We start from the raw sequence: 23,108 nt of genomic DNA on the forward strand, positions 1-23,108 counted from the left end.
GTCCTCTAAGTGAATAAAGTGAATGGAGTTTAAGAAGCTAATGGACTCTGTAGCACAATAGCATTCAGTTCAGTGCTGCCCATTTGGAGCTGGCTGGTACTACTGTAAATCGTCCCATATAATCTAACTACTGCTCCTGCTCCTGCTAATTAATAGTGGGTCTTGCTGCAGTCTTAAAAACACCAAAATGCTTTTTGTGAAGGAGGCGAGGGTTTCTGTAGGGAGGCCGTCATTAAGGCACTCCGGTGGAGCAGCAGTCTGTCCAAGCTAAATGGACAGAGTAAGAAAAGAAAGAGAAGAAAGGAGACGGCTATCTGACATTATAAACTCATAACCGGTAATGCGCACGACACGTCCTCAATCCTTCACCAAACTCGTTCCCCATCAGACGCTAACAGGCTGAAAGATTACCCCATCGTCTGCTTCACAGCGATGTAACATTCTGTAATGGAAAATGAGCAGCGCACGCCTTTGAAATGATACATTTGCATTTCTAATTTGTTTTATCCAGAAGTTTCGGTTTATCATTTTGCCCCATTTTGCCTCTTTCATCTGGTATAAATGGATTTAATTTTACGCTAACTAAGTGCCACAACGTGCTTCCCAAACAGGGCACGTTATCACTTCTTTCCAACAAGTTTTTTTTGGGGGGGTAAAAAAAAGTGCAATTCATTCGATTTTCCTCTCTTTTAAGCAGCAATAGGTAGGATTTCCTTGATTTTTGATCTTTTTAAATAAGTAAAATTACAGCTTGAAACTCACTGCAGTGCTGCATTGAGGTGTAATAGCTCAGCTCCTCTGAGCTCAAACCAGACTCTGTAAGTTTTCCGGGGCGGCCGCGACCAACGCTCACGAGAACTGCGACCTGCTTTCCGACCTTTAGTTCTAAAAGTTGTACAAAGACTCTTGGGTTATTCTTTACAAACTAACATACAGACACTCTGGCAAAAGCTGGAAAGAGACCGAATATGTCTGTGAAAGCCAGAAAACGAGAAAGAGAAAATAATCCGCCTGAAACATTTATTACACTCTACAACTGTAGGCAGAGCCCACAAGCACAAAATCTCAATCCTACCTAGCGGAGTTTTAAGTATGAAAGAGAAGCAAAGCTGTACTGATTAGAATCTAAAAGTGGGTCATTTAAGTTATAACCTGATACAAAAGGACATTTAAAAAAAAAAAACTTGTGGAGTCGATGGCCCCTATTTTAGCAATCTATAATAGAGCACCAGTCAATTGCTGACCGTGCATCTTAATTTAGGGTGTGTCAGTGTCAGTCTTTGGTATCATGCGGTCCCAAAAATACGCCTTGCACGGCTCAAAACATTGCAAAAGGCATGTACTAATTCTCTTAATTAATCATGGGTGTGGTTAATTTTGGACGTAATTTGAAATAAACCAGTGTAATAAATCAGTGTACCAGTTGTCATTCCCTTTAAAAAGCAGGTGAGCTCTGACTTTGGTGTGTTTGTATCTTAACAGTGCAAATCTTTTGTGCGTCTCACCAGAGGAAACTGATCTGCTCGTTCACACTGTGAAGATACACCAGCAGCTCATTTAAGAGAACAGCAAAATGTTATTTTATTCTTTATTCTGTTTATTGTTAAGTTATAAGTCGGGTTTGTGCTCTCCGTTTGTGTATGATTTAAAAGCCGAGGATTGGCTGTTGTCAGGGTTTTAATCAGTCAGTGGAGCACCTGTGTTTTTTGCCGCCAAAATAGAAACATGGCAGAAATGTACCTGAACACACTTCACTTCCAGACCACCACACCCATCAGTGTAGATTTATTCCTAAACTACGATGGGCTTAAGGTGTTTAAAAAGACTGTTGGTGGGGTGTAAGACAGCAAAGAACATTGCAACGCTACTTGAGCAGGGTGTTCAATAGGGCCCTATGAATCAAATGATCAGATTTTTTTTTTTTGCTGTTTTTTAGGTCTAAGTTGGATGTTAGAATAAAATGACCAATGTGTTCTAATAAGCTGTTAGCCAGCCAGCTAACATTAGCATAGTTAGATTTGCTGGCCTCATTAAATTCAGTGAATGCAGTCTGCAGTATTAGATGCTTGCAAATAAGTAGACCTAATAAGTAAGACTCTGCTTGCCTCCATTTCTATGGAACAAAAGGGAAACAGAACAACAGCATCCATGTTTCTACATATTGGTTCACTGCCCCCAAGACTTCTTAAGGTGTTGCTTCGTTCTGGATTCATAAGCTTTTAAAACACTTTCAGGAATATGGATAAAATATAAGAACATATAAACTGGAAGAACAGTAGGCACTGTGGTAATGCTTTATACTACAGCCACATTTTAGAAGGTAAGTACTGCGTACTTACAGAGTAAGAATGGTAAAACACTGTACACTACATAATACAGCCCCCTCCATGTTGTTTCTGAGTAATTACTGAGTAAGTACTGTGTAATTAGAGAGTAAGTAACAGTAGAAATCAGGTGAGGTTTGGTTTTATTTACCATTAATATAAAACATTGTGGTTTCTGTGTATTAATGAATAAACAATTTTCTTTCGAATCTAAGCATTCCTGATTGTGTTATTGAAGATATATGAATATCATTGTATTTTAGTCTTGAAATTAACAACTATACATTTTCTTCCTGCTCCACCCTAAATAAATCAAATTCTCATCTTCTTTTTCATACTCATAAAATTATTAGAATAATAATGATTCCCTGGAGTGCGACTGGAAAGAGGCCTTTATAACTGCCATGAACAAAGGACAAAATGATTATTTCATATTTTATATTAAAATTGCACCACAAGTTTAGGGAAATTGCAGGTTCTCCTGTGCTTTATTTGTACCTACATTTAAGTACGAGTAGGACCCCATAAGTATTTTTTTTTCCTTATACTGATTCATAGAGAACAGTTACACCCACCCACAAGTGTTGGGAAAGTACAAGGTAAGTTTCAGAATGTTACCTAGTTTTTACACTTTTGTTCCTGTTTGTACTTTATTTATGCGTGCAGTTAAAATACCTGTAGGACCCAGTAAGTATTTTGAATGTAATTACACCATAAGTAAACCATAAGAATTTACCCTCTAAAACGTGGGCTGTATTATAAACCGTTACCAGCACTGTCAGTATTTGTATCTCAGTGGTGTGCAGTATGGCCCCTCTAGCCATTTAGATAAGGGGTGACAATAGGTGCATGTAAATCATTACATAATATATAATTTAATTTAATTAACTAAATTAAAAAAAACAGCAACTAATTCAAAGCATTAGTCTGCGTTTTTCAGTTGCTAAAGGATGTATTTCTGACTGACAGCGGTTTTAACCAATCAAAACTGCTTTTTAAAATGGCTTCTTCCCCCCGTGTGTTTGCGTGCCCCTTCTATTGATTTTTTAAAGTGTGTAGTAATAAGTCTATTAGCAAAGTCATAGGACAATCTGACCAATCAGATTCATGATTTTCACTACGGGGTCGGGGCCATGGCTGTCTAACCCTTTCTCAGCATTCTGATGAAGGGGCTAACTATAATGGAATTGCTGTAATATCTGTAAATGAGACAGATATTGTGTCTTATCATATTAAAAAGCCTTTTTAAAGGCTGTTCTTCAATGTGAAACTAAACTAATTAACTATACTAAAAGGCCGCCTGACTGGTGAGTTTTTGTGTGTACTTAATGTTTCGGCTGACCTGGCGTACTGTAAGCATACAAATGACTGATCTTTGTTAAAAGGCTGCACTTGTAGGAAAATTAAGCACTGATTGTTGTGGTATGTTGTAAATGGTAGTTTTGTTATTTATAGCTGTGTTTTGTGGGCTGTTAATGTGTATTAAGTTAATGTAACTAAGTCAAGACAGAGAATAAATAGTTATTGTAATATTCTCAACATGTAGGTCAGTGGATGTGTTGGGTTTTGCAGAAGGGTTACCCACTATGTTAACTGCACGCCACTGCTATCTACTTTTAATGTTGAGCAGATGCAGTATGAACCATGACACAAGCTGAACTCTCTGAGAGGACTCTCTACCATAAGAGAAAGAGTAGCATTTTCCTTTTTCACCTTTTCGGCCAAAAGGTCACTGAAGGGCACATTTTGGGTTTATTCCCCTGTCCTCTGCAGCTCTGTCTGAATGCATCACATCAGCTCTTTTTCCCTTACCTACTTCTCTCCTCCATGTGTGCAGAAAGCTCTCATCGAAAGCCAAGGCAGCAGCACGCTAGGCTAATGGTGTAAAAGCACTAGCCTCCTCAGGCCAGGCACCTGACCTTGAAGGAAGAAGTGTGAAGGAGGGAAGCTAGCAATCATCATTAATAATATACTGTAGCTGTGTAGTTTTAGTGTGCTTAGTGTGTGTATGTGTATTAGAGTGTGTGTATGTGTGTATATGTGTGTGTTTGAATGGAGTAGAGATGGGGTGCTGAATAATAACCTGCAGCAAATCACCTTTGGAGCGGTTAACTAATGCAGACGGGTGAGAGCGAGCTGTCCTGTGGGGCCATTGGTGAACCGGTTGGCCAGCCAGGCCGAGGCCAAGTGTTTAGGCTTAGGGCATTGACACTGTCCTCAAGCCTTCCAGCACGGAACAGGCCCTGCCTAACCTTGAGGTCCTGGCTGGAAAACCGAGAACCCAACAACAGCTAACCCATCACCTGTTAACCTTGGCCCTATAAGAGTTGTAAATTTATAGTGTGCTAGTATGCTTTAGATTAGATTAAAACATATGCTGGAGTATTCATTCAATACTGAGCAATCTAACTCAATTCAGTCTGAGTAAAGACTCACATCTCAGAAACTCCACACTTAACTCAAAGACTGACTCAACTCAGACTTGCATTCCACATATTTAAGATTTAACTTGGACTCTCACCACAGGAACTCAAGATTTAAATAATTATTTTACTTCAGAAATTCAAGACTCAACTCAGACTTGCATCCCAGAGATTTGAAACTTTTTTGTAACTTTCAACTATTCTATCTACTTCACCTACTTCGGAAATTCAAGAATCAACTCAGACTTGCACTTCAAACACTTGAGACTCAACTCATGCCAGAAACTTTAGGCTCACCTCAGACTCACACCTAAGAAACTTGAGACTCAGACTTGCATCTCAGAGATTCAAGACTTGTCTTGGACTTGCACTCAAAAGACTCAAAGCTCTAACTAGAAACTCTGAACTCAGACTCACATGTCAAAAATTTAGACACGCATCTGAGAAAACACAGACTCAGACCTGACATTTAAGACTCAACTCAGACTTGTACCTGAGAAACTTGAGACTATACTCAGACTCACACTCCAGACACTTGAGACACAACTCAAACACGCATCTGAAAAAACTCAGACTCAGACCTCAGACACTTGAGACTTAACTTAAACTTTTACCTTAGAAAATTGAGACTCAATTAAGACTCATATCACAGACACTTGAGACTCAACTCAGACACGCATCTGAGGAAACTCAGACTCGCACCTCAGACACTTGAGAATCAACTCAGATTCACACTTCAGACACTTGAGACTCAACTCAGACTCGTACTTCAGACACTTGAGACTCAACTCAGACTCGCACCTCAGACACTTGAGAATCAACTCAGATTCACACTTCAGAAATTTGAGACTCAACTCAGACTCACACTTCAGACACTTGAGAATCAACTCAGACTCGCACTTCAGACACTTGAGACTCAACTCAGACTCGCACTTCAGACACTTGAGACTCAACTCAGATTCGTACTTCAGACACTTGAGACTCAACTCAGACTCACACTTAAGAAACTTGAGACTCAACTCAAACATGCATCTGAAAAAACTTAGACTCAGACTTTAGACACTTAAGACTCAACTCAAACTTGTACCTCAGAAAAAAAATCGACACTCAACTCATATCACAGACACTTGAGACTCAACTCAGACATGCATCTGAGAAAACTCAGACTCGAACCTCAGACACTTTAGACTCAACTTAGACTAACACTTTAGAGACTTGAGACTTAACTCAGACTCAAACCTCAGAAACCTGAGACTGAACTTAAACTCACACTTCAGACATTCAAGATTTGATTCAAGACTTGATTAGCCCCTTGTGCAAATTGAACCTCAACGTGAACTCAGATAATGTGACTTGTGAACATCTCTGCAGTCCCTGGAGTAATTCTGATTAGAGTGAGTGTCTGCGTTTTCATCCGGCGTGTATTTTCCAATCTTCTGACTTTTTCTTCTACTCTACCTGCTCTTCCTCGAGCAGATTACAGACAGGACCTCTAACACAGACTCTCCAACCACAAACCCAGCTCTTACCAGCTGCAGCCTGTTTAATCTCACTAGAGATACTTTCCACTCTTATAGGGTCAAGGTTTGCAAGTGATGGGTTAGCAGTTTCAGGTTCTCTGATTTACAGTCAACTCAAAGAACTAAAGAACTCAAGATTAGAGGATGTTCGTTAATCAGCATGTAGTGCTGATGCAGAAGCCATTATGAATAATTGAGAAACTGTTTAGTTTAGCACAATATGTGGCGTCCCACAGGGCTCAGTTTTAGGGTGTATAAAGATACTGCTAGCTTTTGTTTAGGCACAGGGTTTAAGGGTTTAAGCTCTGAATTTAACATACAGTTCAGAATAAATTGGATACAAAAAATGTCTTCTTATATACAGCTCTGGAAAAAAATAAGAGACCACTTAAAAATGATTTAATTTTTGCACCAGGAGTAAAGGCATAAAGTTATCCAAAAGCAGTGTGTAAGACTGGTGGAGGAGAACATGCCAAGATGCATGAAAACTCTGATTAAAATCCAGAGTTATTCCACCAAATATTGATTTCTGAACTCTTAAAACTTTATGAATATGAACTTGTTTTCTTTGCATTATTTGAGGTCTGAAAGCTCTGCATCTTTTTTGTTATTTCAGACATTTCTTATTTTCTGCAAATAAATGCTCTAAATGACAATATTTTTATTTGGAATTTGGGAGAAATGTTGTCTGTAGTTTATAGAATAAATCAACAATGTTCATTTTACTCAAACATAAACCTATACATAGCAAAATCAGAGAAACTGATTCAGAAACTGGTCTCTTAATTTGTCTGTGTTTTTTCATCATTTTAATACTAAATAATGAATACTGACATCATCCAAACTCTGAAGAAAAACATATGGAATTATTTCCTAAACAAAAAAGAATTAAACAAACCAGAATATGTTTTATAATATTTTAGAGTCTTCAAAGTAGCTCCTCTTGGGTTTTTTTTGGGACTTTAGATTTACACATCTCTGCTGGATTTTCTCAGTCAGTTGTATGAGGTAGAGTCACCTGGAAATATTTGAATTTCTTGTCTCTTAATAAAGTGTTTGAGAGCATCAGTTGTAAAGTAGTGAAGAGGTAGAGTTACAGGTATACAGTGAATAGTGAATATTTGAGTAATGTTCTAATCCAGATTATGAGAAGCAAGAACTACTCAACTAAGTAAAGGAAAAATACTTTAAGAAATGAAGATCAGTAAATCTGAAACAATTCAAAAGATGTAGTCACCGCAAAGACCAGCAAAAATGTTATGATGAAACTGGCACTCATCAGGACCGCCCCAGGAAAGGAAGAGCAAGAGTTTCCTCTGTTGTATAGGATAAGTTCATCAGAGTTACCAGCCACAGAAACCATAAGTTAACAGCACCCAGATAAGAGCACCTTAATTCTTCATTTTGGTTTATTTTGGTTTGTTTAACACTTTTAAGTTACTACATGATTCATTACGTGTTTCTTCATAGTCTGGATGACCTCAGTATTCATCTACTATGTGGGGAAAAATAAACTAAAAACATTGAATGAAAAGGCGTGTACAAAATGTTGACTGGTTCTGTACGTGCATTTATTCACGCAAATCTGTTATTTTTTGCAGATTTGAGGTTTTGTCCTGATAAAGACATAATAAAGCTGTATGGATGAATCACTCGACAGCAGAAAAGAGAGGTCAAACAAAGGCACAGTTGTGGTAATGAAGTCCAGTAATAAGAAATAGACGACAGCACATTCGTTTTTTCCCGGAACCCGATGTTCTACTATAGTGATTCCTGTTCTGTTGACTCATAAACTCGTTTGTGAAGTATTAGCAGAATTAAGTGTTGATAAAGGTGAAAAGTGAGTAGATTGGACTGATTTGGAACACAGGCGAATCTTACGAGGGTTTTGGTTTGATGTGTCAGAGTTCTGATATGAAACAGTGCTGATTCCTATTCCACTCATCTACCTTTGTTTGGCGGAGATGAAAGGCAGGTGGAGTAGCGGAGATGTGACACAGTCTATCACAGGTGACGGAGTTTACGTTGTTTATCACAATCAAAGCCAATGTGCTTCTAGTAATCTGTCTCTGTATGAGCGGTTACTAGTTTTCAGTTGTTTTGGGCTGCGTCCCAATTGCGTTACAAATACTAATAATAGAAATGATAGACTTTATATGACCAGTTTTTGTATATTGGATTTTTTTATTTATATTAGTTAACTCTGTTCCTTGTTTTATAGTAATGATGCTAGAAGGGTGTGTCTAAACTTTTGTTTTTCTTAATAGTTTGGATCACTTTAGTATTAATTTACAATGTAGAACATTCTTAGATAGTTTTTGGGCTGTGTCCCAATTGTCCCAAAATTCAATGGTTTTGCAATATTTAAGTATTCTTTAAAGTGTTTTTGTATATTGGATTTTTAATTTGTTATTATTTCCCTTTGGCTCTTGTGTGTATTCCTTGTTTTATAGTAATGATGCTACAAAAAATGAGAAGGTGTGCCAAAACTTTTGTTTTTCTTCATAGTTTGGATCACTTTAGTATTAATTTACAATGTAGAACATTCTTAGATAGAGTTTTTGGGCTTTGTCCCAATTGCGTTCCACACACCAATACTAGTAATTATAGACTATATACTATGCAGTACTAGTTACAAGTTTGGACACACCTTAAATTCAATGGTTTTTCAATATTTAAGTATTCTTTTTTTTTTTCGTATATTGGATTTTTAATTTGTTATTATTTCACTCTGTTTCTTTGTGTGTATTCCTTGTTTTATAGTAATGATGCTGCTGGAAACTTAATTTCCCTGAGGGAACCTTCCCAGAGATCTATCTATCTAAGTTCTATGTTCTGCATTGTATTTTAATACTAAAGTCATCCAAACTTTGAAGAAAAACTTAAGTTTGGACACACGTCCTCATTCAAGTTTTTCTATATATCCTACATTGTATATTAATATTATAAATGAATACTAAAATGAGAAGGGTTTGTCCAAACTTTTGACTGCTACTGTAATTCTAAGCACTCAAAAAGGTCAGTAAACAAGAACAACTACTAGCAATAGAGGAAACAGCAGGAAACAGGAAACACTGAGAAAAATGAGAGTAAGAAGGGAACATTCTGAAGAATGGTTTTTGAATAATTAAAACTTTAAGTACTAAGACTGTAAAACAAAAATATGAAAACTTTTTACTGTTTTTTCAGTTTCAGTAGTAACTGATACCTAAAACCATGGTTTTAGGTATGCCCTAAAAATTTAATTTTAGTTTTAACAATAAATAATTTTGTCTGTGGAGGTATGATCAGCTGCTGTAAACTTTGAAAAACTCCTTACTGCATTTTTCACTTAAATTAGCCAAAATGTACCAAAATTCCCACTCCGTTAGTCACCACAATCACGCATTTTCAAGAAATACTTAATAAACATTTTTAACCACTAATGTTTTTCCTTTTTTCACTTTTCGCAAAATTTGAATCTGTTTTTTTTTTATATATAAATGGATTGACATTTAAAAGAAATAATGTTTATAAAAAGGGTTCATTTAGAGTTTATTCTGTGAGGTTTTTATGTGGAAATAAAAAATAATTCACACTAAAATACAATACTTTTTTTACAACTATTAATAACTTTTAATTACTTTAATAACTATTATTTTTTTTCTAAGCAGAGAGTGAAAGAGAGAGAACTAATCTAATACCACTACTCCCTTATATTTTATTTATTTACTTAGTTTTTTTCTTTTGTTCTGCAAAGTTTAGATTTGGTATAAACAAGGATTTTGTGTGACATACATAATAAAATGGGTTTAATTTGGTGTTTAAGTGACTGCTAAGCTAAACTAAGCTAGACTAAGGTAAAACATTTTTTTTTTTTACGTAGTGTGAATTCATACTAACTAACCCCTTACATTTTTATACATTTTTATACATTTTTATTTGTTTATTTTTTCTGCAAAAAGTTGAAATTTTGAACAAACAAGTATTACGTATAGAAAGCCGAGATAAAATGTGTTTATTTGGTGTTTAATCTGTGATTTCCCCAATCTGTAAATTAAATAAAGTTATCTTTCACATTCATATCAACTCAAACTAATGCCAGTTCAAATGTAAACGAGTTAAACTCGTTCAGAAAGCGTTTTAAACTCATTTAAACTCAGAGCTTCAGTTTATACAGTCAACCACAGCGCGCCTCCTCCGAGCGACCAATCAGAGACGCCGGTTTGACTGAAGGGGCGGAGTCACCGCAGCGTGTGACTGCGATTTTGTATCCCACCTGTATTCCGTTAAGTCCTGCCTCTGCCTTAATATGATTGGTTCTTGAGGTCCCTCCTCATGTGCTAGGATTGGATGATAGCTAAGCTATACTGACAAACCGCGAGTGTGCCTAACCAATCCGATTTAATTCTGCATATGTCAGCCAATCATAGTGAGAAGAGGGCGGGGTTTGTCGGAAAGCGGGCGAGTTTGGGGAACTGTCGAGCGGCGGGTCCGTCAGTTGAGCCGAGAGAGCGCGGCGAGCGGGCGGCGGAGGAGCCGGAGAGAGCGGGCAGCGCCAGAACTGGCATTTCTCACCGTTTTAAACGAGAATTAAGGACGATTTGAGCTGATTTCCCCCTAAAAACGGAGGCTTGTACTTGTTTTTTCAGCGTGTTTTGGCAGTTTTGTGGATATCAGGCGCTGTTTGAGGGGTTTTAACGGCGGGAAAGCTCGACTGGAGCAGGATGCGCGGGGTAACGTATCACCACCACCGGCTGAATATCGCCGTTTTATTACACACTGACTAATCACACACACTCTAATACACACTAATACACTCCAACACACTCTCACACACACTCCTTTTTACTGACAAAACACACAGTACACCATATCAAGTGTATATACAACACTATACGCAGCTAGCTACAGTACTGTACACTCGCAGGGCTGGGCGATATTACCCTATACTAACACCACGATACTTTTGCGATAACGATAATTTTGCCGATATAAAAAAAACACTGGAAAAAAACAATACAAACAATTAAAAAAACAAAAAACAATATTAGCTTTATATATTAAGTACCAGTCAAAACATTATAAAAAACCCATCCTATTCACTATTCTCATGTGTTTTTTATGTAACACATAAATCAAAAATGTATGATTTACATAAAAAAAATAAATTCTAAATTTTATATTTGAACAATATTAAAGCTATACAGAAATTATGTTATAAACAAAAAAGATATGTTTTATACCTTAAATTCTAGCTTTGATTTTCTTAGTGGCTTAATGAGGTAGGGTCATACTCATACACACTAATACACACTCACACGCTTATTTTACAAATCACATTCATATACATATAGTTCTTTATGGCAAATTATTTAGCGATAACGCAATTTTTGACAAAAAAAAAACAAACTACTAAAGACAATATATATGTATATATATATATATATATATATATATATATATATATATATATATATATATATATATATATGAGTCACCTGTAATAGCGTCTTGAAGGAAGGAGTTCCTGGAGCTGCTGCTTCTCACTAACTATAATAACTATTATAAAAATAAACTAAATAAATAAAAACATTAAATGAGAAAAGGTGTCCAAACTTTTGACTGGTAGTGTACATTCAGTAGAAAGATAGAAACAAACTATCTAAATTTAATATAGTAAATCTATAAATAATTGTCTTTTGTAAACACAAAAGCAAAAATGTAACAACTATATTATTGCAATTGATCCTTTATTTTTGTATTTTCTTCATTGTACAAATAAAAAAACCCATAGAAACTCCAGTAGCTGTAAACTATTTACACATGCCTGACGGGTTTCTGATTTAATGGGCGTGTCTTTGGGGATTGGTCTTTGAGTGTCTATTGGTCAGCTTCGCACAAAACATCTGTAACGTTTGTAAAATCCTCCCACCAATTACAGATGAGAGGAAAATGATGGACATGCGATACCACCAATCAGAGACAGACGTGACTAGGGGGCGGAGCCAGTATCTCAGCCCTCATATTAAGTAAATAATAATTTAAGTACAAATTTAAGTACAAATCAAAGTTGAAAGTTTTCCAGATTAATTGCATCCGTTAGCACTGACAGCACTAAAAGTTACCCACATATCTTTTATTTATTTAGTTTTTTATAGCTTTTTGTTTGGAAGAGAGCTTTATTAGTTCAATATAATCTTTTAAGAACACATTTACAAAGGGATAATTTACATTTCTGTAATTATTTGTATAAAAAATCGATTAAAAGTAAATAACTTATTAAATATGCATATGTGTATGTATTATTTATTGTCAAATAATACATGTTACCAAAATTAACAGTACTTATAATCAGTTGTGAATAATAACACAGGCACATTTTTGGTTTTAAGTTATGTTGTTGACAATGATGAAAACAAGTGAATGGGTCTCTCTCTCTATTTCTCTTTATAGTAGTAATACACACTCATACAGTCATACACACACACATTGAGGAGTTTTGACTCATTGGATTGTTTATGGGAAGGTTAGCGATTTCTCAAGCGGCAGTGATCTGTCTAAACTCGCCCGGGTTTTCCTCTCACCTACACAGACTGTAAACCCGAGCCCACTCTTACTGTAATAATCATTCATCTCCCAACTAACTTACCTACCCAACTAAAAGCACGTAAAAACATCTATCAGCTGACTAACGTCTGTAAGACGTGACTTCTAGACAGCCTACACATACAGTGAAACCTTGTCTAATCGCCTAATCAATGTGCACACAACTAAACCACTTCTAACATCGATGGTCAGCATTGTTTCAATGTATTAGGAATCGAAAAATGTTGATTAAACGTTTAACATTGACATTGAATCAGACATTGGATCAATGTTTAGTTACATTGTAATAATACTGGGTAAATAAAACACAACTATTATTATTATCATCACATTTTATAAAATCATAACTAAACCAACGTCTAATCAATGTGCACAACTAAACCACTTCTAACATCGATGGTCAGCATTATTTCAATGCATTAGAAATGGAAATATGAATGTTGATTAAACGTTTAACATTGCCTTATAGACATTGGTTAGTGGGGAAATGTTTTATTTTATTGTAATGTTACTTTCTACACTTTAACAACACATAAGAAAAAACTGAATAAAAATGAGATATTAGAAAGAACAAATATATAAAACCATAGCATTAAACTAACGTCTAATCAATGTGCACAAATAAATCACTTCTAACATCGATGATCAGAGTTGTTTCAAATGTAAATGTTTTAATGTTTAAGATGGTTGAGTTAATGTTTATTTAACATTAACTCAGACGTTGGTTAGTGGTGAAATTGACAATGAATCTGACATTGGATCAACGTTTAATTTCAATGTAATAATACTGAGTAATAACAGAACAATTATTATTATTATTATTATTATTATTAATATTTACATGTTACTTTCTACTCTCCAACAACACATAAGAAGAAGCGATAAGAACAGAATAAAAATGAGATATTAGAAACAATGCATTAGAAATGGAAAAATGAACGTTGAATCAACATACTTTTGATAGCTGGACATTAAAAGGACATTCAAAAACATTAACTAGCTACCTAACATCTATACAATGTTATATCTAGCTAGATAATTTATATCTGTATGTGTGACAGCCTACCCATATAGTAGAACCCTTGATTGAGGCAGCCACTGTTTTGAAGTGAATCCTAATAGCAAAGAACATTAAATTAATGTTTTTTCTTCTTCTTTTTTTATTTTTTTTTATTTTTGGATGTTTATGATGGATGAACAAGCATTTAATATCCTTTATGTAACATTGGAACAACCTCATAGACATTAGATAGTGTTGAAATTGACATTGAATCAGACATTGAATCAACGTTTAATTTTATTGTAATAATATTGAGTAAAAAAAACATAACTATTGATCTAACTAACTGATCAGCATTGTTTCAGTTCATTAGAAATTGAAAAATTCATGTTGTTTTAACATACTTTTGATAGCTACACATTGAAAAGACATTTAAAAATAGTAATTAGCTACCTAACATCTATACAACTTTATGTCAAGCTAGCTAATTGATATAAAAGCCACTACTGTCTTGAAGTGAATCTTGAAGTGAAATCTGATAGCAATGAACATTGCAATGAACAAGCGTTAAACAACCTTTATTTAACATTGGAACAACCTCATAGACATTAGATAGTGTTGAAATTGACATTGAATCAGACATTGGATAATGTTTAATTTCATTATAATAATGCTGAGTAATAAAACACAACTATTATTATGATTATTATTATTATTATCACATAAAAAAATCACAACATTAAACCAACGTCTAATCAATGTTTACAAATAAATCACTTCTAACATCGATGATCAGCGTTGTTTCAATGCATTATAAATGGAGAAATGAATGTTGATTCAATATACTTTTGATAGCTGGACATTAAAAAGACATTTAAAAACATTAATTAGCTAGCTAACATCTATACAACGTTATGTCTAGCTAGCTAATTGATATACAGGCAGCCACTATCTTGAAGTGAATCTTGAAGTGAAATCTGATAGCAAAGAACATTTAATAAACGTTTGTTTTTGTTGTTGTTGTTGTTGCATTACAATAAGTCATAATGTAGATGAAGGATAAACAAGCTTTAAATATCCCTTATTAAACATTGGAACAACCTCATAGACATTAGGTAGTGTTGAAATGGACATTGAATCAGACATTGAATCAACGTTTAATTTCATTGTAATAATACTGAGTAAAAAAAACATAACTATTATTATTATTATTATTATTACCTCTAATATAATCATAACATTAAACCAACGTCTAATCAACGTGCACAAATAAATCACTTACCGATGTTAAGCGTTGTTTCAATGCAATAGAGATAGAAAAATTGATGTTGATTCAACTTTATTTTGATAGCTGGACATTCAAAGGACATACAAAAACATTAATTAGCTACCTAACATCTAGACAACGTTATATCTAGCTAGCTAATTGACAGCAAAGAACAAAAACTTTTTTTTTTGGTTGCAGTACATTTTTTATGTTGATAGATAAAGACCTTTAAACAACCTTTATTTAACATTGCCTCAGAATCAGACATTGATTCAACGTTTAAGTAAAGGCTTTTAACGTTTGGGCTGAGATCTCCTACACTCACATTAACGCTTTAAAGCAACAGGTTCTATCTGTAATAATACAGAAAAAACAATACATATATTACAAATACAACCATAACATTAAATCAACTTGCACAATTAAATCACTTATAACAAGTGTTGTTTTAATGCAAAAGAGATGGCAAAATTAATGTTGATTTAACATACTTTTGATAGCTGGACATTAAAAGGACATTGAAAAACATAAATTAGCTATCTAACATCTATGCAACGTTATATCTCGCTAGCTAATTGGTATCTACACAGCCTACACATACAGTACAACCCCCTGAGGCAGCTCTGAGCTCGAGCTTTAGCCTCTCAGCCTTGAAGTAAATCAGCTGTCATTAATGTGTCACTGGGTTCAGTCATATATAACTGCAGTATATATGGTTATATGGTATATATCTGAGTCTGTTATTAGGTTATAGAGGAGGCAGCAGTAGACTTGTGGTCTTCTGAAGCTCATGGTTTTCTTATAAATGCTCTAAAAGCGTTCATTAGAGTTCATTAGTTTATTATAAGCTGTGTTTATCTACCTAACAACCTTTCAGCAGTATATCAGGCTTAGGAGTGGATGATAAATACAGTATATGTCATCATACAATATATGGATGCAGAAAGATTAGAAAGACAATTAATGTGCACTGCAAAAAATCCTTTGGCAAAAACTAGACAAAATATATGTAAATTGAGACATAAATGCTTTTTATTTAATTAATTTTAGATATTTTATTATGTTAATTATTTATGTCTTTTTTTACTGCTTTACATTTCAGCTTGTCCACTTATCCTTTTATTCTGAATTATTTTATATATATTATTTAAATTAAGTCTTATATTGTTTGCTTGTTTTTAATGCTTTTACCATTGATTTTTTATTTAATTATTTAATTATATACATTTAATTAAATCCTTAATTTTAATATTAATTTATTTTTCAGCCCTTTTAAGCTGTAAATGCTTGGCTGCATTGAAAATGAGAATTACCCTCAATGTATTATTGATTGATAATATATCTACATATATCCAGGATTTAAGTAAAATGAATGATACTGGTCAAATTTAATCACCCTCTAGTAGATATATAATGGAAAATTAGATCAGTGTTAATTATTCTTTTGATAAAAACAGGAAGAAAAGTAGTATTAATTTATTATTATATTATCACTCTTAGAAAAATAAAAATAAATAAATGATGTGTCCAAAAATGACAGAATAATTTGTGGCTACTATAATTTATTTTACTCCATTTATGAGTGCAATCTTAATATCATCACATGTTGATCACTATATATACAGTATATTAAGGAAACAAATACTTTTAATAGGAACACAGTATTTCGTACACCATTTACACGATTTTTTATTTTACATTTTAGTAGATATTAAAGAAATACCTTAGATTAAATAGGCTGTAATGATTGGTTGATCTATAAATAGCTGCCTATCAATTAAAGAACAGTTTGATCAAATTTGGTCCATTCTAGGCCAACAGTTTTACAGAAAGTCACTTATTTTGCTCCAGATTTACTGGCTTGATATGATCACATGATAAAATAAGGCATGTATTCTTTTAATATTACTCTATACAGTATATTTCATAATAAAAAACTCTCATTCATAGTGATAAAATTATCACTAAGGTGTAATATAGTTCAGTGTATATGGATCTGTTATTTGGTTTATAGTAGAATGGATTCTGCCAGAAGCTCAGTTTTCTTCTAAAAGCACTAAAAGCTGTAATATTATATGTATTCTATCAGTAGACTGATTATTAGGCTGTTCTTAGCTAACAACACTTCAGCACACGGGTCACTGAAGGTCGTTTTAGCTGCTCCTCGTCTGCCTCCTCAGGCTGGTCTGCAGCTCTGGAGGCTCGGGGTGATTAAGCTGCTGTTAGAGGACGAGTGCTGAGCGCTGATTTCTCTCAGCACATGTGTAATATGTATGTATTATATATTATTATATTTTAGTGTAGTGACAAGAACCTGGCGATACAATGTCAAATCAATATATCTTAATACTGTAATAAGGAAATATACAGTATACAACACTGCTTTATAGTAGACTGTTATTAATCACAGTACAGAATCAACCACTTCTGACACCAATCTTTACACTTAACTATTGAGATACTACTGGACATTATCAAAAATACACAAAAAATTTGAAAAGAATGAATAAAAATATATATATATTTAGGATACATACTAAAAAGGTGCAGGCTTTAAGTGAGCAGGCTTTAATGTCTGACACCAATCTTTACTAATAACTATATTTTTATATATTGAGACAGTATTACAAAATTAAAAACAAAAAACTCGCAACACAATGCTTTTCTAATGCAAAAAAAAAAAGTATAACCTAATCATTTATAGCTACTATATTGTATGTATGCCCAATATCTACTATTTATTTTACCCAATTTTGAGTGCACTCTTGGTAAAAACACATATTGGATCACTATTATCTAGTGAACATTACTGTATTTTATAATATCACAGTTGTATAATATATCACCGGATAAATAGGTGCAGACTTTAAGCAGGCAGGCTTTAATCATATACAGAAATTAATCACTTCTGACACCAATCTTTTACATGTACAGCATTTTTCAGGTATTAAGGATCAGTAAAGACACTCTGCTGAAGTCCAGCATTTTAAGGGTGAATTTAGTGTTCAGTGAAGTTTCTCCAGCACTAAGGCTGGGTGCAGCAGCATTAGCATTAGCCGCTACCTGCAGCGCTAAACACTAGCTCTTTCGCCGTTCAGAGGTTTGTATATTGGACTGTAGCCTGTATGTTTGCTATGTTAAAACAAGCTACTGAGGACAAACCGCTAGCTGATAGCGCCCGACACTCAGAGTTCCTCAGTCTAGCACTATCGGGCAACATTTACATATTAGCAGCTAATGCTAATGCTGCTGCACCCAGCCTTAGTGCTGGAGAAACTTCACTGAAAACTCACCTTTATAAAAAATATTGGAAATCTTAGCTTACTGTAAATAAACAGAAGCGCTTTACTCACCCAAATAAACAGTTTTTTTAGAAGAGAAATGTGTGTAGATTAACATCCAGCACTTTTGTTTACTGAGGCGCTTCCCCCAGCTTCCGCATTAGAAGGGAAACATGGCGACACCCTTACTCACTTAAACATTGAGACAGTATTGTAAAGATAAAAAAAAAGAACAATATTGCAATACACAAAACAATATCACTTTTTTCTTACACCCCTAGTATATTCAAGTATTTTTTGTATATTAATTCTTTTTTCTGTCTTTTCTTTTTTCACAGGACTGCTGACTTTACTTAGAGGGTCTCCAGCGCAGGAAAACAAAAGAAGGGGGTCTCTTCTCCTTTGCTGGACTGTTGTTGGACTATGTTTGTGTGGAAAAAAGTCTCGCCGTTCTGAAAGGGCCTGATCAGATTATGAAGATTTCATACTGCTGTGTCAATGACGGGTAAGATGGAAACACCCTTCTATCACGATGACACACCGAGCGTTTCTAACTTTGGGCAACTTCCAGACTACGAGCGATATCAAACCCACAAGATGATGAGCAAGAAGAGCATGGCTGTGCAGAATTTCCACGGGGCGGTGGGGAGCGCCTCCGGCCTCAAGCTGCTCCAGGGGCCGGCCGGGAGCAACGGAAACCTCAACCCCAACGGTCTGGGCATTGGCGGCAACCCTAACGCCTCGCTGATGGCCGCGGCAGACATGAACCTGCTCAAGCTCTCGTCTCCCGATCTGGAGCACCTGATCATCCAGTCTAACCAGGGGCTGGTCACGACAAGCCCTGCTCCCAGCTCCTCCGGCAACCCTTTCATGTACAGGAACCAGGCCACGAACGAGCAGGAAGGCTTCGCCGACGGTTTCGTCAAGGCTTTGGCGGATCTGCACAAACAAAACCAGCTGGTCGGGGCGCCTATGTCGCCATCCTCCTCCATACAAGGCCCCTACCAGAGGAACCTGATGCAGAGCGGTGACATGCCCATATACACCAACCTCAGCAGCTACAACCCCAACCAGCTCTCCGTCGCCTCCTCCTACCCCGGAGGTCAGATCCCCTACGGCCCCTCGGCCCACGCCTCCGCCCATTCCAGCCAGGGTCAGGGTCACCACCCCCACGGCCCTCGCGGCCTGGACGCTCCCCAGACCGTGCCGGAGGTCCCTCACCCGCCCGGCGGCGACCCAAACAGCTCGCCGCCCTCGCTGTCACCCATCGACCTGGAGACGCAGGAGCGCATCAAGGCGGAGAGGAAGAAGCTGAGGAACCGCATCGCCGCCTCCAAGTGCCGCAAGAGGAAGCTGGAGCGCATCTCCAGGCTGGAGGAGAAGGTGAAGGTGCTGAAGACGCAGAACTCGGACCTGGCGTCCACGGCCAGCATCCTACGGGAGCAGGTGGCGCAGCTCAAACAGAAAGTCATGAATCACGTGACCAACGGCTGCCAGATAGCCGTCAGCTCGGCCGGCATGGCCAAAAGTGGGGAGAGCACCAGCTGCTGAGACAGTGAGGATTTTTATTTCTTCATCCCTGCTTTCTCTCGCTCTCTCGCTCGTTCTCTCTCTCTCTTGTTTTGTATCTCTCTATTTCTTGCGCCGAACTCTCGAACAAAACTCTCGATCGATCTCCTCATGAGCGAGTCTCGCGTTTTTTTTTTTTTTGTTGTTGTTGTGCTGTTGCGTGAGTGGCTGCGTGAGAAGAAACAGCGAGCAAGAAAAACGTGGAGGTGAGGTGATGACGTGAGACGAATGCAATGCAGTTTTAAAAGCAAGTGGAGATAAGTCAATATAAAAAGGAGAAAAGGGAGCGAAACCCTGGGGAAACCCTGCTTACGCTTCCAGAAACATACATAAAGAGAGAGAGAGAGTGCGAGAATGCAAGAACATGAGAGTGGGAGAGAGCACCAGAGCACGAGAGTGCAAGTGCAAGTGCGAGAGCGACAGCGTGAAAGAGGCGGCACACTGCGCTGGGCCGGGCTGAGCTGCCCTGAAAGCTGTCCGTCTCTCTGAAACTACAGACTTTGCTCTTTTTACAGAGAAAGATTTATTTACAGAAGAAACAATCACAGACTCACATCGTTTGGAAGATGTTATTATCGTTGTTTGACTGCACTTTGAACTCTTTGATCAGGTCAAATAGTCAATAGGGAAACTACGGACTGGGACACAGCAATACTAATAACCAAATCCCCTACCAAACCAAGGGAACAGCACCGCACACTGCCGAGCGCGGACCGGGGGTTCGAAAGCAAGCGGTGACTCACTGCGGGGATTCCTGCCCTCGAAAACAAGCTTTTCTCCCCCTGAGGAAGACTATCAACCCAGATAACGACTAAAAAGGCAATTTTCCACTTCAAGGAGATGGGAATACATTATTTTCTCCTGTTCTTTTTTTTATGTTTTCTTTTCTTTTTCCTCCCCGATGATCAGCGGCGAATAACTCAGCTGCAGGGGCAACACTTGCTGTACGTCCTTTTTTTTCTTTTCATCATTTTTTATTATTGTTCCCAAAAACATGCACTATTAACGCTATTATTAAAGTCAGACCTGATCACATGGTTACACACGGAAACCTTCCCTGGGTTTTTCTGGGTCTTTACAGTTTTTTTTTTTTTACTGTTTTTTTTTGTGCTTTTTCTGTACAAAGTTGTAAAATTGAAAAATTAAGCTTCACATTTAAAAAAAAAAATCCAAAAAACAACCCTTTTTCATCCCACCCCTCCCACAGATATCAGATATTGATTGATTGATTGATTGATTAGTTGATTGATTGATTAATTAATAAATATGTCAGCTGTATTGTAACGTAGTTCTACAAGTGGAATAAGTGGAACAATTTCATTGAAGTCCGCTCACAAGTCTGTGTCTCGATAATTACATTGAAGCATATTGTTTGTAGTTCGTCTGTTGGTTTGTTTGATATTGTGCAATTTGTGAAAACAGGAGGGAAAACTGAGAAACAACGACGACAGCTTTTCTACACAACTGAGAGTTCCAGCTTTTTTATATACGTATATATAAATATATAAAAGTATTAATATTCTTCACTTTGATGAGCAAGGTTTGCGGTACTGTGCAGCGTGAGGCACTTTTTTAGCGGTACCGGCATTTAGCGTTCCACCAATATGTTTCAGCCTGAATTCAACTGAAAGCTTCTCTAGCATTCCAACAAAGACCTTTTGCACTGTATTTTCTCTCGTGTGATTTATATGGATCTTTTTGTTGTTGTTGTTGTTTGCTTTGGGAGATACATACATACATTTTAACAGTGGGTTAATGCTGTGTTATTATGTGCCCTAACGTTGTGTGCTATTAACGCTGCTGTGTTAACCTTGAGAAGCTCTGTTTGCGTGTGTGTGTGTGAGAGTGTGTGTGCGCGCGTGGCGTGGCTCCTTGTGGCTTCTCGATTTAAGAGCCGCCGTGGTTTTCACTCATTAGGACACGTTATTTTTATTATTATTAGGCTTTTTTTTTTTTTTTTTGCGAAAGGGACGCGAATGCATGGGGTGTTCAGTCAGTGTAAAGACTCTGCTGTAATCAGAGACGGCCAGAAAAGGGCTTTTGATCAATAGTATTTTGCATTTTTGTCATTTATTTTGTTTGATCTCATTCTTTTTTGTAAGGACTCTGAAGCAATTTATTTATGCAAAACTTTATCTATGGTATTTATGTTGTTTAAAGTGTGTAAAAGAACTGTACAGGTTGAAATACCTTTTCTTTGTTATTTACTTTGTTCGTTTTGTTGTTTTTTTTGTTTGTTTTATTTGGGAACTACATAATTGCACATAAATCGAAACAGTAAATGATGTCTAATATTTATCCTTTGTGTACAGTATAATGGTTTTAATTATTTTGTTTTATTGTTTTATTATTTTATTGTTTTATGTTTTTTGCGGCTATGTTTTTTTTTTGTGGATTCCAACAAAAACAAACAAAAAAAAATAAATAAAAGTTGCAACTGTTTTAAAACAGTATCAGAAAATTAGTCCAGAATTGTATTGTTTAATAAAGTAGGTCTAAAGTTAACATGTTTAGAACTGCATTTCACTGAGGGCTGGACGATATGAACATAAGTTTATATCACAGTGTATTGATATTAAAAAAAATTGGTTAATATAATTTTTTTCATTATTATGGAAAAACTGCCAAAAACAAACAAACGTTTTTAACTCTCAATGGAAGTCAATGTAAAATGATTCAAAGCATTTTTAGCGTTACTGTTGGTACTTTCTAGTGAATTATTTGTGAAGAATAAAACAAATAATAAGCCACAAAGAAATTACAAAGAGGCCCTAACGTCTTCACTTTTAATGGAGGTCAATCTAAAAAGAGTTATAGGAAATTATAAAAAAAATTATAGTAATGGCCCGAATTCCTAGACTTTCAATAGAAAAGATTTTGGAGCATTTGAAGAATTTCTATTGGTGCATTCAGCATACAAATTTGAAATTTGTAAAAAAAAAAAAATGTGGTAAAAAAATACAAAGACAGAAATATTTCCAATAAAATTTGTGAAATAAACATGAAAATAAATAGCCACAGAAAAACATGCCAAGAATGCCCAAATTTCCATAGATGGAATTTCTATACACCATCAAGAATTATTTGTGGATAAGTAAAAAAAATTAAATCCACAAAAAAGGTCCAAGAATGCCCA

The 23,108-nt window shown here is 35.9% G+C and overlaps 1 protein-coding gene and 1 long non-coding RNA gene across 2 annotated transcripts in view; both read left to right on the forward strand.

The window, feature by feature from the left end:
- Positions 1-23,108, forward strand: part of LOC125781293 (uncharacterized) — a 76,235-nt gene that overhangs the window by 47,803 nt on the left and 5,324 nt on the right. The window lies entirely within an intron of this gene.
- june (JunE proto-oncogene, AP-1 transcription factor subunit) lies at positions 10,750-22,360 on the forward strand. The gene is made up of 2 exons (XM_007240058.4): positions 10,750-10,982; positions 18,742-22,360. The coding sequence occupies exon 2, from the start codon at positions 18,902-18,904 to the stop codon at positions 19,952-19,954; it is 1,053 nt and encodes a 350-aa protein (XP_007240120.3). The 5' UTR covers positions 10,750-10,982; positions 18,742-18,901; the 3' UTR covers positions 19,955-22,360.

The sequence above is a fragment of the Astyanax mexicanus genome, chromosome 1 (assembly GCF_023375975.1).
Source record: "Astyanax mexicanus isolate ESR-SI-001 chromosome 1, AstMex3_surface, whole genome shotgun sequence".
In the NCBI taxonomy this organism is placed as follows: Eukaryota; Metazoa; Chordata; class Actinopteri; order Characiformes; family Acestrorhamphidae; genus Astyanax; species Astyanax mexicanus.